Here is a 15,620-nt window from a genome sequence, read left to right on the forward strand (position 1 = left end):
TAAATAATGATTTTTAAGCTGTAAGACAATTGAGACATGGATTGTGTATGTGTGCCATTCAGAGGGTGAATGGGCAAGACAAAATATTTAAGTGCCTTTGAACAGGGTATGGTAATAGCAGGGCTAGGTAATAGCCAGATTTTGTCCGATATATATTTTTAAAGACGATGAATAAAATTTGCGCCAGCCAATTGTCCAGGAGAAAGAAAAAAAATCCCATTGCGAAATAATGCTTTTTAGCCGATTCATTGATGGAAATATATTTGACTGATCATGCTTATCTGTCTATAAATTAATATAGTGGAATTAAATAGGCTTGTGTATAGTATATTCGTTATGCATCTTATATATCACAAGCGTACAGCATACAGATACAGAGCCTATGAGTGGAAAATATGTTGCTGCTGCATCTTGTGGTGCTTTCAAGACAACTGGGAACTTGGAAAGACAAAAGGTCAAATCATGACGTCAGCGATCTTAAAGTCAGGAAAATCGGCACTCTAGACAGAGTTGCGGAGCTGTAATTCCCAGTCGGAGCTCGTTTTTTTGCCATGCGTTTTTTTGAATGCCCTGAAGTTGGAAGTCAGAGATTTCTGAGTTGGGTTTTTTAATACCAATTTTCCCAGTAATCTTCACCTCTGTCCTCTTGAGTTCTTAAAGCAAAGGTCATACTTCTTTTACAATCACTATCCATTGTGTCACTGTGGGAGGGTCTTTTTGTAGCCATTTTCTAGTGATAGAACTAGTTCTGAGTTGTTTTGAAAATGGAAGGCAGGCTTCATCAGTGCGTCACACACACATTTTGAAAACAATGGTTTAAAACCTGAACATTTTAATACATATTTTGAGGCATGTCTTACCTTGCTTCAAAGTAGCCTATTAGATCTCCTCTATTCTAAATTTCTAACGGATATTTTCATCTCTATCACATGAAACCGCTCACATGTGCAGTGCCCTTTTGACAAAGGTGGTTTCCCGCTAATTGCATTACGGAACGTACATTTGCACGTAGCCTACTGCTTTGTGCGCATTGCTGCACTTATAATGTGAAGAAATAATAATTTATCAACATTTTAAGCTAAACGTTCTGATCTGTTGCATCAGAGATTTCTTTTTAGTGTTATTTTATTTATGTTGGTATGAATATTGTCCCACAACTGTCCCCGAGTCTGTTTGGAACAGTCTATTTCTTTCTCGACAAGCTAACCAATAGAATATGTAGCCTAAACTTTTCTACTATAGTAGTTTGAAACAGGCTGGTGATTTTGCTGTTCGCTAATCATCTTGTTGGCCGAGGAAAAGTAAATGTAACCAGTTAGTCTAATGCACATCAAAGTTCACATCAGAATTCGGTAAGCATCATCAAATCAAATCTAATTTTATTGGTCACATACACATAATTAGCAGATGTTATTGCGAGTGTAGCGTAATGCTTGTGCTTCTAATTCGTCGACTTGCATGTTCTGTTTTTTATGAATTACCATTCTAAATGTGATTTATGTCATCCTGAGTACCATGGGTGGACCCCCCTAATCAGGTTTACGCACCCAATGCATATGGGTCCGGAAAATTTCTCAAATTTCCTGTAAATTAAAATGTTGCAGGACAAATGTCCGGCGACACATTTTCCTAACGGAAACCCTGGGTAGTAGCTGCCAGGTGCATCGGTTTGAGTGTGTCAAGAACTGCAACACTGCTGAATTTCTCAAACTCAACAGTTTCCTGTGTGTATCAAGAATGGTCCAACACCCAAAGGACATCCAGACAACTTGACAACTGTGGGAAGCATTGGAGTCAACATTAACCAGCATCCCTGTGGAACTCTTTCGATACATTGTAGAGTCCATTTCCCGACTAATTGAGGCTGTTCTGATGGCAAAAGGGGGTGCAACTGTATGGTTGAGAGGGGTGAAGCTAAATAAATGGCAAAAGAGGTCTGGCTGTACAACCAACTGGCAAACGTACAGCAAATTGAGAAATTGTGACTAAACTGAATAAAAAGAAGAATAAACTATACTATGAAACAAAGATAAATGACATAAAGAATGATAGTAAGGCTTTGGCGCACCTTAAATTACATTTTGGGCAAAAAGGAAAACTCCGCTGATTATTATTATCTGACCCTGCTAGTCATCTATGAACGTTTGAACATCTTGGCCATGTTCTGTTATAATCTCCAACCGCCACAGCCAGAAGATGACTGGCCACCCCTCAAAGCCTGTTCCTCTCTAGGTTTCTTCCTAGGGTCTGGCCTTTCTATTGAGTTTTCATAGCCACCATGCTTCTACATCTGCATTGCTTGCTGTTTGGTGTTTTAGGCTGGGTTTCTGTACAGCACTTTGTAACATCGGCTGATGTAAAAAGGCTTTATAAATACATTTGATTGATTGATTGAATCAGATGACTCATTCATCCCAAAACCCACTGATATTGCCAACTACTTTAATATTTTTTTTATTGGCAAGATTAGCAACTTTAGGCACAACATGCCAGCAACAAATGCTGACACTACACAAGTATATCTGACCAAATTATGAAAGACAAGCATTGTAATTTTGAATTCCGTAAAGTACGTGTGGAAGAGGTGAAAAAGCCACCGGGTATGACAACTTGGATGGAAAATTACTGAGGATAATAGCGGATGATATTGCCACTCCTTTTTGCCATATCTTCAACTTAAGCCTACTAGAAAATGTGTTCCCTCAGGCATGGAGGGAAGCAAAAGTAATAGCCGACCAATCAGCCTGTTACCAACCATTTGGATGTGTTTGACCAGATCCAATGCTATTTTTCAGTAAACAAATTGACAGACTTTCAGCACGCTTAAAGGGGAGGACATTCAACAAGCACTTACACTTATTAAGCCAGCAGCATACCACCCTGCATCTGCATCGCATCCCCCCCCCCCCAGGTATAATCAGGAATTCCCCAGGGCAGCTGTCTAGGCCCCTTACTTTTTAAAATCTTTACTAACGACATGCCACTGGCATATCCCCCCTTGAGTAAAGCCAGTGGATGTATTATAACATTTTTTTTTAAACATTACAACTGCCTTAATTTTGTTGGACCCCAGGAAGAGTAGCTGTTGCCAAAGGATCCATAATAAATACAAAACTCAATATTTGGAAGGCGTTCCTAATATTTTGTACAATGTTTGGCACCCTTGTACTTTTTCAATGGAGATCAATGAAGCAGAATATTATGTTTTCTCTTTGAAAAACTGATTGAATGGCTATTTTTACCCGGTAGGCACCTGCACCTTACCACAGGTGAAATACATTAAAATTTTTGGGTCCTGTGCAGTTGTAAATCAAACAAATACACGTGTGAACACAAGGTTTTTCAATTTCAACTTATTTGAGAAGAAATAGTGAATCATGGAAAGGTGCCAATATATTTGGTGCATCTGTATGTGTTCAGATTCAGAGATGGTGAGAGGACAGACGTCTCCAGCCAGGTTGTAAAACCAGGTCAGCCTTCCATCCATGGGACTGTCATAGTCCCCCATCCATGCCAGGAGGAGAGAGCCCAGCTGACACCGAGCAGATAGGCTGGCCTGGCCTGTAAAGGTGACTCAGCTCCCTCCTCAGGAGAGCCTCATTACAATATATTATCATGCTGCTCTGCCTGCTGTAAATGTTGCAGGACCACCAGGGACCCTCGTCCTCCGGCTCCCAGTCTGAAACATTGTCTGGAAATGCAGGGAGAGTTTAAACTGTAAATGCCAATGCCTGGCCCCAGACCACTGAGATATGGGGAGAGGGACACATCGCAGGAATAATATAGCTGATGTCTGGTGGCCTCAATGCATAATGTTCAAAGTTTTGACTGAAGTCTGGACAGAAACTTTTCTCACAGATGACACTGACTGAACATGAAAAAAAATACATCAACATCATGAAAATATATGATTTTGTCATTGGTAGTGCTGAGCGATTAGTGCTTTTTGAGGTTGGTTCGCGTCGTGCCTAAGAACAGCCCGTAGCCATGGTATATTGGCCATATACCACACCCCCTCGTGCTATATTGCTTAAACACACACGCACACACACTTTAAAAATATATATATATTTTCCTGTATTACTGTCTAACCCTAGCACCCCTCCCCCAATTGGAGTAAACTAGTGAACAACAACCCTTAGGCCTGTATTTCCAGCTTATACATACTACATACATTTTATCGACACAGTCTATTTATTATTAGTTGTTATTAGTCTCAACCTTCAGCTCCATTCAACCCCTCCCATCTATCTCTTAACATAATCCATATTGGATTTATATTTGCCATATATTTCTCAACTGATGTGATGTTTCACAAAGTTCTGAACCTTTCTATTCTCATTGTTTCTACAGATTGTAAATTGAAAATATTTTTTTTTGCTAAAAGTATTATAATATTATTGATCGATTGACTGACTTTTCAGATCACCCAGTACTGCTATCTGCAGGGTTAGGTTAATGTCACCCAGTAGTGCTATCTGCAGGGTTAGGTTAATGTCACCCAGTACTGCTATCTGCAGGGTTAGGTTAATGTCACCCAGTAGTGCTATCTGCAGGGTTAGGTTAATGTCACCCAGTAGTGCTATCTGCAGGGTTAGGTTAATGTCACCCAGTACTGCTATCTGCAGGGTTAGGTTAATGTCACCCAGTAGTGCTATCTGCAGGGTTAGGTTAATGTCACCCAGTACTGCTATCTGCAGGGTTAGGGTTAGGTTAATGTCACCCAGTAGTGCTATCTGCAGGGTTAGGTTAATGTCACCCAGTAGTGCTATCTGCTATCAGGGTTAGGTTAATGTCACCCAGTAGTGCTATCTGCAGGGTTAGGTTAATGTCACCCAGTACTGCTATCTGCAGGGTTAGGTTAATGTCACCCAGTAGTGCTATCTGCAGGGTTAGGTTAATGTCACCCAGTAGTGCTATCTGCAGGGTTAGGTTAATGTCACCCAGTAGTGCTATCTGCAGGGTTAGGTTAATGTCACCCAGTAGTGCTATCTGCAGGGTTAGGTTAATGTCACCCAGTAGTGCTATCTGCAGGGTTAGGTTAATGTCACCCAGTAGTGTTATCTGCAGGGTTAGGTTAATGTCACCCAGTAGTGCTATCTGCAGGGTTAGGTTAATGTCACCCAGTAGTGCTATCTGCAGGGTTAGGTTAATGTCACCCAGTAGTGCTATCTGCAGGGTTAGGTTAATGTCACCCAGTAGTGCTATCTGCAGGGTTAGGTTAATGTCACCCAGTAGTGCTATCTGCAGGGTTAGGTTAATGTCACCCAGTAGTGCTATCTGCAGGGTTAGGTTAATGTCACCCAGTAGTGCTATCTGCAGGGTTAGGTTAATGTCACCCAGTAGTGCTATCTGCAGGGTTAGGTTAATGTCACCCAGTAGTGCTATCTGCAGGGTTAGGTTAATGTCACCCAGTAGTGCTATCTGCAGGGTTAGGTTAATGTCACCCAGTAGTGCTATCTGCAGGGTTAGGTTAATGTCACCCACTATCTGCAGGGTTAGGTTAAGTAGTGCTATCTGCAGGGTTAGGTTAATGTCACCCAGTAGTGCTATCTGCAGGGTTAGGTTAATGTCACCCAGTAGTGCTATCTGCAGGGTTAGGTTAATGTCACCCAGTAGTGCTATCTGCAGGGTTAGGTTAATGTCACCCAGTAGTGCTATCTGCAGGGTTAGGTTAATGTCACCCAGTAGTGCTATCTGCAGGGTTAGGTTAATGTCACCCAGTACTGCTATCTGCAGGGTTAGGTTAATGTCACCCAGTAGTGCTATCTGCAGGGTTAGGTTAATGTCACCCAGTAGTGCTATCTGCAGGGTTAGGTTAATGTCACCCAGTAGTGCTATCTGCAGGGTTAGGTTAATGTCACCCAGTAGTGCTATCTGCAGGGTTAGGTTAATGTCACCCAGTAGTGCTATCTGCAGGGTTAGGTTCTGTAGTGCTATCTGGGTTAGGTTAATGTCACCCAGTAGTGCTATCTGCAGGGTTAGGTTAATGTCACCCAGTAGTGCTATCTGCAGGGTTAGGTTAATGTCACCCAGTAGTGCTATCTGCAGGGTTAGGTTAATGTCACCCAGTAGTGCTATCTGCAGGGTTAGGTTAATGTCACCCAGTAGTGCTATCTGCAGGGTTAGGTTAATGTCACCCAGTAGTGCTATCTGCAGGGTTAGGTTAATGTCACCCAGTAGTGCTATCTGCAGGGTTAGGTTAATGTCACCCAGTAGTGCTATCTGCAGGGTTAGGTTAATGTCACCCAGTAGTGCTATCTGCAGGGTTAGGTTAATGTCACCCAGTAGTGCTATCTGCAGGGTTAGGTTAATGTGTTATCCAGGGTTAGGTGTCACCCAGTATCTGCAGGGTTAGGTTAATGTCACCCAGTAGTGCTATCTGCAGGGTTAGGTTAATGTCACCCAGTAGTGCTATCTGCAGGGTTAGGTTAATGTCACCCAGTAGTGCTATCTGCAGGGTTAGGTTAATGTCACCCAGTAGTGCTATCTGCAGGGTTAGGTTAATGTCACCCAGTAGTGCTATCTGCAGGGTTAGGTTAATGTGTGCTATCTGCAGGGTTAGGTTAATGTCACCCAGTAGTGCTATCTGCAGGGTTAGGTTAATGTCACCCAGTAGTGCTATCTGCAGGGTTAGGTTAATGTCACCCAGTACTGCTATCTGCAGGGTTAGGTTAATGTCACCCAGTAGTGCTATCTGCAGGGTTAGGTTAATGTCACCCAGTAGTGCTATCTGCAGGGTTAGGTTAATGTCACCCAGTACTGCTATCTGCAGGGTTAGGTTAATGTCACCCAGTACTGCTATCTGCAGGGTTAGGTTAATGTCACCCAGTAGTGCTATCTGCAGGGTTAGGTTAATGTCACTATCCAGTTAGTGCTATCTCAGGGTTAGGTTAATGTCACCCAGTAGTGTTATCTGCAGGGTTAGGTTAATGTCACCCAGTAGTGCTATCTGCAGGGTTAGGTTAATGTCACCCAGTAGTGCTATCTGCAGGGTTAGGTTAATGTCACCCAGTAGTGCTATCTGCAGGGTTAGGTTAATGTCACCCAGTAGTGCTATCTGCAGGGTTAGGTTAATGTCACCCAGTAGTGCTATCTGCAGGGTTAGGTTAATGTCACCCAGTAGTGCTATCTGCAGGGTTAGGTTAATGTCACCCAGTAGTGTTATCTGCAGGGTTAGGTTAATGTCACCCAGTAGTGCTATCTGCAGGGTTAGGTTAATGTCACCCAGTAGTGCTATCTGCAGGGTTAGGTTAATGTCACCCAGTAGTGTTATCTGCAGGGTTAGGTTAATGTCACCCAGTAGTGCTATCTGCAGGGTTAGGTTAATGTCACCCAGTAGTGCTATCTGCAGGGTTAGGTTAATGTCACCCAGTAGTGCTATCTGCAGGGTTAGGTTAATGTCACCCAGTAGTGTTATCTGCAGGGTTAGGTTAATGTCACCCAGTAGTGTTATCTGCAGGGTTAGGTTAATGTCACCCAGTAGTGTTATCTGCAGGGTTAGGTTAATGTCACCCAGTAGTGCTATCTGCAGGGTTAGGTTAATGTCACCCAGTAGTGTTATCTGCAGGGTTAGGTTAATGTCACCCAGTAGTGTTATCTGCAGGGTTAGGTTAATGTCACCCAGTAGTGTTATCTGCAGGGTTAGGTTAATGTCACCCAGTAGTGTTATCTGCAGGGTTAGGTTAATGTCACCCAGTAGTGTTATCTGCAGGGTTAGGTTAATGTCACCCAGTAGTGCTATCTGCAGGGTTAGGTTAATGTCACCCAGTAGTGCTATCTGCAGGGTTAGGTTATCACCCAGTAGTGCTATCTGCAGGGTTAGGTTAATGTCACCCAGTAGTGTTATCTGCAGGGTTAGGTTAATGTCACCCAGTAGTGCTATCTGCAGGGTTAGGTTAATGTCACCCAGTAGTGCTATCTGCAGGGTTAGGTTAATGTCATCCCAGTTAATGTCTATCCAGTAGGTTGCAGGTTAATGTCACCCAGTAGTGCTATCTGCAGGGTTAGGTTAATGTCACCCAGTAGTGCTATCTGCAGGGTTAGGTTAATGTCACCCAGTAGTGCTATCTGCAGAGTTAGGTTAATGTCACCCAGTAGTGCTATCTGCAGGGTTAGGTTAATGTCACCCAGTAGTGCTATCTGCAGGGTTAGGTTAATGTCACCCAGTAGTGCTATCTGCAGGGTTAGGTTAATGTCACCCAGTAGTGCTATCTGCAGGGTTAGGTTAATGTCACCCAGTAGTGCTATCTGCAGGGTTAGGTTAATGTCACCCAGTAGTGCTATCTGCAGGGTTAGGTTAATGTCACCCAGTAGTGCTATCTGCAGGGTTAGGTTAATGTCACCCAGTAGTGCTATCTGCAGGGTTAGCTCCGGGTAAATATTGCAATTCTTCAGCCATTCCTGGACCTATGACCAAAAACAAGCTACATATGGATAGTAATTTTAAAAAAAAGAAAGATCTAATGATTGTCTCTTTGCAGCATAATCTGCAGAGCTGGGAAGGTTGTATCCCCCATATAAATAACATTATATTGGTTGCAAGAATTTCGTATAATAATTTAAAATGGTAAAATTCAAAGTTTTGAATCTGGCATCATTTTGCGTATCAGTTCATAAACCATGTGCCATGGTACGTCAAAAATCTCTTCCAAACTATTTTGCAATCTATACTGCACGACTGTCAATTTCTTGGTCCTTAATAAATTAAACTGGTATACTTTTTTTATTTATCACAATTTCTTTAACCAATTATGGTCTTTAATGCAGGGCTGACAGACAGGTTCCTTACTTTTTCCCCCTTCCACTTTCCTCTTCCATTTTTGCGGAAACGGTGCAAATAGTTGGTTGTAATTATGGCTAGAGCAGACATTTCCATATGTTTTTGTTAGCTGCATGTGTGACATAACTCCACCAGTCCTATTTATGATATAATTTATGACGATTATACCTTTTTTTATTTTTTATTTAAAAATATTTTTATAGTAACACACTGAAATACACTCTAGTAACACAGTATGGAATAGTAACACACTGAAATACACTCTAAATACACTCTAGTTTATTGCCTGCACCTAGCAAGGCAATAAACTATTTGAATAATTTGAAAAGTAAATCAACTTCCAAATATGGTTAAACTAACCACAATATTTGTTGTATTATTTGTTCTGTCTTTTCTGGTGGATTATATTGAAATTGTAACCAACTTTCTATGGTTTGTTTTAAAAATAGAAACTAACCACAATATTTGTTTTATTATTTGTTCTGTCTTTTCTGGTGGATTAAATTGAAATTGCAACCAACTTTCTAAGGCTTGTTTTAAAAATAGCAATATTTGAGATGATTTCCTTTTCAAATAACTGAAAGTGAGAGGTTGTAATCTGAATAAAAGGAAAAAGGCCATTCTTGAACATAGGGTGAGACATTCCTACCAATTTACTAGAGAACCAGTTTGGATTTCAGTATAACTATTGTATGACTGAAGCCTTTAGTGAGAGGTTTAATGCTTTAATATTTCATCATTTCTGCCCTCCAAATTCATATTCATTATATAAATAGGCCGTTTAATTCTGCCTGGCTTGCCGTTCCAAATCATTTAAAAACTGTTTGCTAGGTGCAGGCAATAAACTATAGTTTATTTCAGTGTTATTTCAGTATAGTTTTATTCCATACCGTGTTATTATAGTGTATTTCAGTGTGTTACTATTCCATACTGTATTAGTATAGTAGTATATTTCAGTATTATTATTCCATACTGTATTCCTAGTGTATTTCTATTCCATACTGTATTAATATGGTAGTATATTTCAGTGTTACTATTCCATACTGTATTCCTATAGTGTATTTCTATTCCATACTGTAATCCTATAGTGTATTTCTATTCCATACTGTATTCCTATAGTGTATTTCTATTCCATACTGTATTTCTATATTGTATTTCTATTCCATGCTGTATTTCTATAGTGTATTTCTATTCCATGCTGTATTTCTATAGTGTATTTCTATTCCATACTGTATTCCTATAGTGTATTTCTATTCCATACTGTAATCCTATAGTGTATTTCTATTCCATACTGTATTCCTATAGTGTATTTCTATTCCATACTGTATTTCTATATTGTATTTCTATTCCATGCTGTATTTCTATAGTGTATTTCTATTCCATGCTGTATTTCTATAGTGTATTTCTATTCCATACTGTATTCCTATAGTGTATTTCTATTCCATACTGTATTCCTAGTGTATTTCTATTCCATACTGTATTACTATAGTAGTATATTTCAGTGTTACTATTCCATATTGTATTACTATAGTGTATTTCTATTCCATACTGTATTACTATATTGTATTTCTATTCCATACTGTATTACTATAGTAGTATATTTCAGTGTGTTACTATTCCATATTGTATTACTATAGTGTATTTCTATTCCATAATGTATTACTATAGTAGTATATTTCAGTGTTACTCCAGTTAGGCCAGACTATACGAGAAGGTGGCCAGTTTGTTTACCATCTTGGCCATGTGTGAGGTGACAGGCTTCATGGCCTCCACAGAGTGAATGGTGATGGTGCTGGCCTGCTCGATGCTCAGCTGACGGCTAAACCTCTCCTGCAGCTCCTCCAGGCTGAAGGCCATCTTGGGGTATTTAGCATCTGCCCTCTGAAACACACAGACAGAGCAGAGGATAAGGGGGGGGCATAAACAGACTGGGATCTCCAGGGAGAGACTATTACCTTGCATCATAGGAGAGACACACTAGAAGGGAGCCTACATTAAACCTAAAGTCTATTATTAGACTTAATAGTTCTGGTACATCAATGTTTCCTTGTGGAGAATACACACATTGCTTTGTTACATTTTGGAATGTGTATGTGTGTGTGTGTGTGAGAGTGTGTGTGTGTACAATCCTGGCCAAAGAGGGTATGTGTGTGTGTGTGCTGAATAATGAGGGACTGTGTTGATGGGTAGGGTTTTGTCAGGTCAGGGAGCTGAGCCTTACCCAGCCTTTTATCACTAGACGCTCAGCTCCCCAAGACTATAAAGCAAAACAAATGGCTCATTATGCTCGTTGTTAAAACGTGTAGTCATGTCCTGTGTGCGCCATCAAATTGTATTACTGTGAGCTGGTACCTTGACCGATTGGCATTTAATTTCCGAGATCAAAGTGAAAATCTAACCACAGTATACGTCTTTACATAGGAGTGTGGATATTGCTAACACCTAGAATTTGATGGTAACACATTTAACGTCAATGTAGTTCTCTCTCTGTGTGTGTGCAGTGTGTACTTATATTGGTCCTACTTCACACATGTACAAGTGGGTGTTAATACACGCGTGTGAATTGGAAATGTGTTTTTTGCATATCCCACTCTCCCTGAGACACCCTCGGAGAGCGGGGACACAGACAGGGTCTGCCATTCAATGGCGACCCTGGAGCAATTATGATTAAGTGTCTTGCTCAACAGCACAAACAGATTTTTCACCTTGTCGGCTCAGGGATTTGAACCAGCGACCTTTTGCCCACTGGCCCAACAGGGAGGGTGTGTTTAGTGCTTGGAGTGATGGCACAAAATGGACTAAGGCCCATGCCATCATTCCCCCTGTGCCTGCAGTCACCTGACAGAGACAAATACGGAGGAAACGAGGGCACAAACTAATGCAAACCAAACTCACAAAGCCTTAATTTAACGGCCAGTAGATATGCAAATTACCTTCAATCCCATCACCCTCCCTGTGGCTAATTAAAAAATAACTATGCTTATATCGTTATGTGCTGCTGCTTTAAGCTTAACCAGCACCAAAGGTATGGCAGCCAGCCAATTAAAAAACCCATATACACTCATTATATAAATACAGAGCTGGCTAAGTGGTCCAGCAGGAAGGGTACTGAGTAGGCCTACATACGGAGAGGTCCAGTGTGCTTATACATGTTGTCATTTATTATTGAAAGAGGACGTCAGTGGCCTGTGCAAGGACAACTGGGTATTATCAGAAAACACATTACATAGGGGTTGATGCTTTATTAACCCAGGAGACAAACACTAAATCTGTCCTCAAGAGAAGAGACTGCACGCTATTGGACCGCAGCCAAAACAAAGCTAAAGGTTACCCGGGAGATAAATCACTTGGGCATTGGCTCTGCTGCACTACATCATGGCAAAATACTACCTTCTCTGTGGAGTAGACGGGCTCTTAATCTTTTTTTTAAGAGCAAGCTTTGCTGCTGAGAAACGACAGGATATATACTGACATATATAGACACATCTCTGTGTAGGTCTCAGACATTGTGTTTCAGCTTGACTATGGCAGTTCATGCTGGGCCAAGAGAGGGGACTGAATAATAAGCATTTGTTCATGTGTATTGTTGTTTGCGTGAGAAGAAGTGAGTCAGATGCTTGTTGCTGCCCAGGGGCTGTGAGATTGTCCAGAGAGGGAGCAGTGTCATGCGATGCCCGGCTTTCAGCATAGGCTGGAATGGGACAACTAGCACGCCTCTCCCACTGTCTTTCTCTTCCTCCTCCTCACTGTCTGTTTTCAAGGGCCCCTGGCAAATACTTATCTGTCAGCTAAGCCACAGCCCAGGGCAGGAGAGGGAATCAAAATGAATGACCACTAAGAAGGCGGTGTGCTTTATAAGAATAAAAACACAAAATCTTCAATGACAATGTCTAAATAGTAGACCAAACTGCATTTGCTAAAACTTCATACATATTCCAAATAGTACATATAATATTTTAACGAGCTTATGCCGACAGTAATTGAGACTACTCATGAGACAGTGTTATGAAACCTTGGCACAACAACTCTCTCTCTCACTCTCAGCCAGTACTCAATTATGAAAGCAGAAGCAGATTGTAAATGTTGCAGACCTCTGGTGTTTGCAATGCACCTTAGCCTATTCCCTATTTAGTACACTACTTTCGACCAGAGCCCCAAGGCCCTGGTCAAAAGTAGTGCACTATACAGTGAATAGGATGCCACTTGGTACATATAGCCTACAGTTGAAGTCGGAAGTTTACATATACCTTCGCCAAATACATTTAAAAACTCAGTTTTTCACAATTCCCAACATTTCATCCTCGTAAAAAATCTCCTGTTTTAGGTCAGTTAGGATCACCACTTTATTTTACGAATGTAAAATGTCAGAATAATAGTATAGAGAATGATTTATTTCAGCTTCTATTTCTTTCATCACATTTCCAGTTGGTCAGATGTTTACATACACTCAATTAGTATATGGTAGCATTGCCTTTAAATTGATTAACTTGGTTCAAACGTTTCAGGTAGCCTTCCACAAGCTTCCCACAATAAGTTGGGTGAATTTTGGCCCATTCCTCCTGACAGAGCTGGTGTAACTGAGTCAGGTTTGTAGGCCTCCTTGATCGCACACGCTTTTTCAGTTCTTCCCACAAATTTTCAAAAGGATGAGGTCAGGGCTTTGTGATGGCCACACCAATACCTTGACTTTGTTGTCCTTTAGCCATAACTTTGGAAGTATGCTTGGGGTCATTGTCCATTTGGAAGACCCATTTGCGAACAAGCTTTAACTTCCTGACTGATGTATTGAGATGTTGCTTCAACATAATTTCCCTTCATCATGATGCCATATATTTTGTGAAGTGCACCAGTCCCTCATGCAGAAAAGCACCACCACAACATGATGCTGCCACCCCTGTGCTTCAAGGTTGGGATGGTGTTCTTCGGCTTGCGAGCGTCCCCCTTTTTCCTCCAAACATAACAATGGTCATTATGGCTAAACAGTTCGAATTTTGTTTCAGCAGACCAGAGGACATTTCTACAAAAAGTACAATCTTTGTTCCCATGTGCAGTTGCAAACCATAGTCTGGCTTTTTTTATGGTGGTTTTGGAGCAGTGGCCTCTTCCTTGCTGAGCGGCCTTTCAGGTTATGTCGATTTTGGACTCGTTTTACTGTGGATATAGATACTTTTCTACCGGTTTCCTCCAGCATCTTCACAAGGTCCTTTGCTGTTGTTCTGGGATTGATTTGCACTTTTCGCACCAACGTACGTTCATCTCTAGGAGACAGAACGTGCCTCCTTCCTAAGCGGTATGAAGGCTGCGTGGTCCCATGGTGTTTATACTTGTGTACTATTGTTTGTACAGATGAACGTGGTACCTTCAGGCGTTTGGAAATTGCTCCCAAGGATGAACCAGTACAGGTCTACAATTGGCTGATTTCTTTTGATTTTCCCATGATGTCAAGCAAAGAGGCACTGAGTTTGAAGGTAGGCCTTGAAATACATCTACAAGTACACCACCAATTGACTCAAATGATGGCAATTAGCCTATCAGAAGCTTCTAAAGCCATGACATCATTTTCTGTAATTTTCCAAGCTGTCAACTTAGTGTATGTAAACTTCTGACCCACTGGAAATGTGATACAGTGAATTATAAGTGAAATAATCTGTCTGTAAACAATTGTTGGAAAGATTACTTGTGTCATGCACAAAGTAGATGTCCTAACAGACTTACCAAAACTATAGTTTGTTAACAAGAAATTTGTGGATTGATTGAAAAACAAGTTTCAATGACTCCAACCTAAGTGTATGTGTAAAGTGTAAACTTCTGACTTCAACTGTATGTCGTTTGACCTGTTTTACATGTAGTCAGTTGCACAGTGTTCTGTTGACCTTTTCTGGATATGATAGATAATATGCTCTCCTGGTACACCCTACCCAGCCCTGTTAGTTACACAGGAAGTAGGTGTAAAAAAAATTTAATCAGTCTTCCTTCAAAAAAAAGGTTGGATGTGTGACTATTAAAAAATTATTCAACAGCAGTAGATAAGATTGTTCTGGCTCTGAGGCCTAGAATGCCCTACTGTTGTGTCAAATGGACAATGCACCAATCCTTTCCCACCTGGCATGGTATAATTTGATACAGAATATTTTCTTAATTTATAGACCAATGAAACGCTGATAAATAGGCAATGGAAATTTTACATGTATTTGTTTCTATTTTAATGACAGTCAATTTTATACGAATCGCATAGCTGTCTCTCTCCTTCATACTTTCCTTGTCAATTCATTATCTTATAGCGTACTTTCGGAAAGCCTAAGGTAGAGCTAGGTTTTTTCATAAGTTTTAAGGAAAGGATAAATATTTGCTTGTGTCTGACATACGCTGGTTGCTTTGATTGACGGGTCCTTTTACGGGGGTGTGCGTGTGTGGATTCGCTGATTCTATCTACAGGCCTATACACTACCGGTCAAAAGTTTTAGAACAGCTACCTTTTCTTTATTTTGACTATTTTCTACATTGTGTAATAATAGTGAAGACATCAAAACTATGAAATAACACATATGGAATCATGTACTAACCAAAGAAGTGTTAAACAAATCAAAATATATTTTATATTTGAGATTCTTCAAATAGCCACCCTTTGCCTTGATGACAGGTTTGCACACTCTTGGCATTCTCTTAACCAGCTTCAGGAGGAAGTCACCTGGAATGCATCTCAAATAACAAGTGTGCCTTCTTAAAAGTTAACTTGTGGAATTGCTTTCCTTCTTAATGCAATTCAGCCAATCAGTTGTGTTGTGACAAGGTAGGGGGGTATACAGAATATAGCCCTATTTGGTAAAATACCAAGTCC

At 40.8% G+C, this 15,620-nt stretch overlaps 1 protein-coding gene across 4 annotated transcripts in view; it reads right to left on the reverse strand.

Moving 5' to 3' along the window:
* LOC115108290 (DNA-directed RNA polymerase, mitochondrial-like) overlaps positions 1-15,620 on the reverse strand; it is a 93,770-nt gene that overhangs the window by 51,708 nt on the left and 26,442 nt on the right. For 3 of the 4 annotated variants that reach the window (XR_010460923.1, XM_029632442.2, XM_029632445.2), the window contains exon 6: positions 10,514-10,663. The exons of the other annotated variant lie outside the window; for it this stretch is intronic. Coding sequence is in view for 2 of the 3 variants with exons in the window: in XM_029632442.2 (XP_029488302.1) it covers positions 10,514-10,663 (150 nt within the window). In the remaining variant the exon portion in view is untranslated. The remainder of the gene's footprint in view (positions 1-10,513; positions 10,664-15,620) is intronic. 4 annotated transcript variants of the gene reach the window in all.

This window comes from Oncorhynchus nerka, linkage group LG24 (genome assembly GCF_034236695.1).
Source record: "Oncorhynchus nerka isolate Pitt River linkage group LG24, Oner_Uvic_2.0, whole genome shotgun sequence".
Classification (NCBI taxonomy): Eukaryota; Metazoa; Chordata; class Actinopteri; order Salmoniformes; family Salmonidae; genus Oncorhynchus; species Oncorhynchus nerka.